Raw genomic sequence first — 6567 nt, forward strand, 5'->3', positions numbered from 1 at the left:
CCAACGGAAAAATCTCATCCATTGGATTAGATTTTCATCACATGTGATTGGATTTGACATCACATGTGATTTGGTTTTACAATCACATGTGATCGAAATGCAGAATCAAATGCGATTGGGATTCGCAATCACATGTGATCGACATGCAAAATCACATGTGAATGAGTTTTTACAATCACATGTGATTGAATTTTATCAAATTGTACTCATGATGAACGGTAGAGAGTGCGAGCCTTCAAATGAACTTGCAGAGTGATTTTCGAATCAAACACTTTCAGGTTGTGATTCCTTCATCCAAGTTGTTCAACATCAATCCACAAACACTCGTGAATCATTAACGGAAGCTAATTCATCACATAATTCATGAATTTAATGATGAAGACGAAAATTTTTAACTTTTTTCTCGAATCTTTGACCTTGAAATTTGAATTCTTTCCTTCGACTTAGAAATTGAGATTTCGCAGATAGTTTCATGATGAGATTGTGAACACTTCTACATTTTCACATTTCCTCAAATCATTCCTGATTGATCCCGAGACGTAATCACCTTTACTTTTTGAAGAACGGGAACACAAATCAAATAGCTTAAAATATGTTATTTTTTATTCAATTTGATGATGAATGACGTTTAGGATTATGATAAAGATCATGTATTTCAACTCAATTCATTGTAAGAATCATCAGGAGAAGAATTCACAATTTGAAGGTGATGAAAAACATGAACGTTCTCTTGCAGTTCTCCACAATTTTGAAGGTGATAAGAAATCATCTGCAATTGATCTAAGGGTTCCGATTTATCCCTTAGATCTCAACTTAAATTAAGGATTCAAATGAATATTCCTCATACTTATCCTTATCTTGTTATATGAGAATGGCTTAGTTGTTTGTTAGATAAGAAATGTTTGTTGAGTAATGGTTAAGTTGTAACTAAGATTTAACAATCTACTTTGGTTCTAAGCAAACAACTTAAACCAATATATATATATATATATATATATATATATATATATATATATATATATATATATATATATATATATATATATATATATATATATATATATATATATATATATATATGTATGTATGTATGTATGTATGTATGTATGTATGTATATTCTTCCCGACCTATTTGACTCTCTGGCCGCTGTTATAGTTATTTAGGTGGTATCCAGAGATTGAAGAGATCGAATTTCTCCGGGAAACACACGAAACAAAGATATGAAATGGGTAAATAGAAATGGAAAAGAGATGTTTCCAATTTATTAAAATGAGAAGCTTTTTCTACATCCATATGATCTACTAAAGTAGATCGGTATTGCCCATATAATAAAAGCAGATCTTGATCCATCGAATCCCAAGAAGGTAAGAACTCCAACCTATTCGATGCTTCTTCTGCCAAATACGATATATAAGTGGGACCCGCACTATGCGCAAGCTGTGCGAAAAACCGCTTCTTTTTTCTGGTTCTGAAACAACTTGGGCGAAATAGGGTTCTACCGGGAAACCATGGATTTTTTAGTTTTCGCCATTGGTTACTGGTTGAGCCACTCGAATGGAATGAGATAAGAATCTCGGGAGATCTTTGCTCTCCACTTACTCGTAACAGGCTTTCCCTCTGTAGAAGACTTCTTCCGAATGGCATAATTAGAAGATTTCTTCCTCGATCTTTAAAGAAAACTGACTCCTCCTACTCCTTCTTATCCTTTAGGATAGGATCGTCATATATATATATATATATATATATATATATATATATATATATATATATATATATATATATATATATATATATATATATATATATATATATATATATATATGCAGGATCAATGGGGAAGTAACCAATCGGGGGGAAGCGGGGGGAAGCAATTTTTTTTCTTCGTTTTTTTGGAATTTTTTTTTTCAGCATCAAGATCACATGAAAATATGAACATTTAGAAAAGACACTTCGTGATGATTGTTATTATTTAGGCGGGAAAACGATCGACAAAAATAACATTCAAGAGAATATTGTTCGTGAAGAATGTGAACGTTTTTTTTCATGTTTTGTGAAGTAAAATTTAGCCCGATTTAGAGTTTAGGGTTTAGGGTTTAGGGTTTGGTGTTTTGGGTTTATGGAATAAACCCAAAACACCAAACCCTAAACCCTAAACCCCAAACTCTAAACCGTTCGTGTTAAATCCTAAATTTAAACCATAAACCCTAAATTTCTAAACCCTAATATCTAAACCATATAAACCCTAATATCTAAACCCTAATACCTAAAACATCAACGTACGCTCGAAAAACACGATAATTGTTATATATAATACTTCTTCGAGCGTTTTGCCTCCAAAATAAAAACATTTATCACAAATTGTCTTTATTAAATGTTCATATTTTCATCCAATCTATAATATTCGTGAACAAAGTTTTTTCAAAAAACGTAAAAAAAAAAATTTGCTTCCTCCCGCTTCCCCCGATTGGTTACTTCCCTCTTGATCCTACTATATATATATATATATATATATATATATATAACTTTCTTTCTATTGGTGTGAGTTGTGGTGGGTTAACTTCCCCTACGATCTTGATTGTGAGGGATGGACTCTTGAAATTTTTCTATGAAGCTTTAATTATCGAGAAAATCTTGAACTACTGAGAAGATTTTTGAATTGAAGCGCATTCTTCGCCTTAAAAGTCTCCACTCAGATTCAACTTTAAATTTGACTTCTTGATAGTGTTGGACGAAGACACATTTTTTGGTGCTGATGGATCATGAAACCTCCCCCCCCCCCCCCCCCCCCCCCCCCCCCACCCCCCCAAAAAGGTAAATTCGGTTCAGTTTTTTGATTGAGTAGTGTGATATGGTGCTCCAAGATCTTCTACATGCGTTATATGGCACACCATCTTCACTTCAACATGAATATTGCGTACCATGTTCATTATAAATCTGCGATTGAGAACATACAAGGTAATCGACCTGCTAAGAAGAAGAAAATGGTTAGGGTAATGAGTTCCCTCGTACACGCGTAATGGCGGTTGACACAAAAACTGATTCGCACGTGTAACAATTTGAATAATCTACTCTCAAAGTTGTTTGATGTTGACTTTGGTAGGATTTTTATTCAATCATTGTGGAATACCTTGGTATTTTTAGGTATCACAAGAATGTTCTGGCTTCATTTCGTAAAGAATCTTGGTGAAATGAAGAATCCTCGGAGTTACATATAATTCAAACTTGCACAAAATTTAATCATTAAAAAAATTTTAAGTGACCTAAGGTTAGTGCAATTTGATGTTGCTAGTGGTAGGATCTTTATTCAATTCTCGTGAAGTACATGTATATGTATATATTTAATCATTACAAAAACTTGAAGTGGCCTGGATATGAACATGTAAGTTTATTTATGTGTAATTTGAATAAATTTTCGACCCACTCATATATATGTACATATATTGCTATTACCTATTTATTAATATTACATACCGTACATCGCACCATTGAGACAAACGAGCAGGAAAGTTTAATTGACGGGTATAAACGGAATAACATTGATACTATTGGTAATTTTCATTATCCCGAGATAACTAAAAGAAATTATGTAAGTAATTACCTTCACTAGAACGTTAATTTTGTACGGAGTATATATATTAAAACACAGTAAAAGGTTAATTTTATAACTTGAGTTATTCTTGTGTTTTAAATATGCAAGATGATACGGTTCGACTTCGAAATGAGCAAGCTAGATCTGACGATCCGATGACAGAACTACAGATCATGAATAAGGTATTAGGACCACGTTACGAATGGGAGCGTGATATCGGTCCACGCATTTTTGGGTCCCGCATGTCCGTTTAATCCGCAAGTTCATCCAGCCATTCAAGTCAACGTTGTTACATCGAGGAAGAATTTAATCAAAGGTGGGAGGATGAACGTGAGAGATTGAAAGCTGAGGTAAAAACAAGTTTGAACAAGGAAGTCACAGAAAGTGTACAAAAGTCCGTCACACAAACCAAGAAACAACGGATGTAAAATGTGATGAAAAGGTTCTTAAATATGGGTGTTGGAAGTTCTAGTGGGTCAAAGAAAAAGAAGGCTAAGGGTAAAGGAAAACAACTCATGTTGGTAGATGAAGAGTCGGATGATCCAGGACTTGATGAGTTGGATGACACTAATAATGATCATGAATGGATAAATGAAATCTGAAAAGGAGGCAGATAGTTTGTGTCGTATGTGTAAAAACGCTGAATTGATGCTTTTAAACTTTAAAATTTGTAGTTTGTATAATTGTTACAACTTTGCGTAAACGTTTATTTATTTTAGTGTTGTTGGTGTTTATTGTTGTTATAGCTGCTATAAAATGGTATGAAACAGGTTTCGGGAAAACGACCAAAATTTCGGGTGACATGCTGCAAATACAGTACAATCCTACTTCTGGTGCAGGTACCTTTACCGGGCGAGGGTCGCCACAAAAGAAACATGATAGTTTAGCCTGTAAGATACACTTACTCGTCGCAATTAGTCGCCGCATTTGTTTTGCCGGGAAATGTTGGCGCCACCATCTCGTCGCAAAAGAATCGTCGCAATAAATAATTTCTCTTTTCTCTTTTCTTTTTCCTTTTTCTTAATAAATGTGGGTCCCACTTTCGTTCGCCGCAAAACCTCGATGCAAAATACTTAACACAACGAACTTACATACAGTTGTAGTGACCAGAACTTTTCCATGTTTATTTATATTTTATATATATATTAAATGAAATTGTTATTATACATGATTAATTGTTTCCAACATGTTAAGCAATCAAACTTGTTAAGACTTGATTAATTGAAATAGGTTTCATATAGACAATTGACCACCCAAGTTGACCGGTGATTCACGAACGTTAAAACTTGTAAAAACTATATGATGACATATATATGGTTATATATATAGTTAACATGATATTATGATAAATAAAACATATCATTAAGCATATTAACAATGAACTACATATGTAAAAACAAGATTACTAACTTATTGATTTTGAAACGAGACATATATGTAACGATTATCGTTGTAACGACATTTAATGTATATATATCATATTAAGAGATATTCGTACATCATAATATCATGATAATATAATAATTTAAAATCTCTTTTGATATTATAAACATTGGGTTAACAACATTTAACAAGATCGTTAACCTAAAGGTTTCAAAACAACACTTACATGTAACGACTAACGATGACTTAACGACTCGGTTAAAATGTATATACATGTAGTGTTTTAATATGTATTCATACACTTTTGAAAGACTTCAAGACACTTATCAAAATACTTCTACTTACCAAAAATACTTACAATTACATCCTCGTTCAGTTTCATCAACAATTCTACTCGTATGCACCCGTATTTGTACTCGTACAATACACAGCTTTTAGATGTATGTACTATTGGTATATACACTCCAATGATCAGCTCTTAGCAGCCCATGTGATTCACCTAACACATGTGGGAACCATCATTTGACAACTAGCATGAAATATCTCATAAAATTACAAAAATATGAGTAATCATTCATGACTTATTTACATGAAAACAAAATTACATATCCTTTATATCTAATCCATACACCAACGACCAAAAACACCTACAAACACTTTCATTCTTCAATTTTCTTCATCTAATTGATCTCTCTCAAGTTCTATCTTCAAGTTCTAAGTGTTCTTCATAAATTCCAAAAGTTCTAGTTTCATAAAATCAAGAATACTTCCAAGATTGCAAGTTTACTTCCAAATTTTCTAAATCCATTTCAAGTAATCATCCAAGATCAAGAAACCTTTGTTACTTACAGTAGGTTATCTTTCTAATACAAGTTAATAATCATATTCAAACTTTAATTCAATTTCTATAACTATAACAATCTTATTTTGAGTGGAAATCTTACTTGAAATTGTTTTCGTGTCATGATTCTGCTTCAAGAACTTTCAAGCCAACCAAGGATCCTTTGAAGCTAGATCTATTTTTCTCATTTCTAGTAGGTTTATCCAAGGAACTTGAGGTAGTAATGATGTTCATAACATCATTCGATTCATACATAAAAAGCTGTCTTATTCAACGTTATAAACTTGTAATCACTAGAACATAATTTAGTTAATTCTAAACTTGTTCGCAAATAAAGTTAATCCTTCTAACTAGACTTTTAAAATCAACTAAACACATGTTCTATATCTATATGATATGCTAACTTAATGATTTAAAACCCAAAAACACGATAAACACCATAAAACTAGATATACGCCGTCGTAGTAAAACCGGGGGCTGTTTTGATTGGGATAATTAAAAGCTAAGAAGAACTTTGATTTAAAAGCTATACTTCTGGAAAAATGATTTTTCTTATAAACATGAAACTATATCCAAAAATCATGGTTAAACTCAAAGTGAAAGTATGTTTTTCAAAATGGTCATCAAGATGTCGTTCTTTCGACGGAAATGACTACCTCTTTCAAAAACGACTTGTAACTTGTATTTTCGACTATAAACTTATACTTTTTCTATCTAGATTCATAACTTTAAGTTCAATACGAAACCATGGCC

The 6567-nt window shown here is 32.5% G+C and overlaps 1 protein-coding gene across 1 annotated transcript; it reads right to left on the minus strand.

Annotated features, from left to right (window-relative positions):
* Positions 1–1156: 1156 nt before the first annotated feature.
* LOC139898945 (uncharacterized mitochondrial protein ymf1-like) lies at positions 1157–1645 on the minus strand. The gene has a single exon (XM_071881748.1). The coding sequence runs from the start codon at positions 1643–1645 to the stop codon at positions 1157–1159; it is 489 nt and encodes a 162-aa protein (XP_071737849.1).
* Between the last annotated feature and the right edge of the window lie 4922 nt (positions 1646–6567).

This window comes from Rutidosis leptorrhynchoides, chromosome 3, assembly GCF_046630445.1.
Source record: "Rutidosis leptorrhynchoides isolate AG116_Rl617_1_P2 chromosome 3, CSIRO_AGI_Rlap_v1, whole genome shotgun sequence".
Classification (NCBI taxonomy): domain Eukaryota; kingdom Viridiplantae; phylum Streptophyta; class Magnoliopsida; order Asterales; family Asteraceae; genus Rutidosis; species Rutidosis leptorrhynchoides.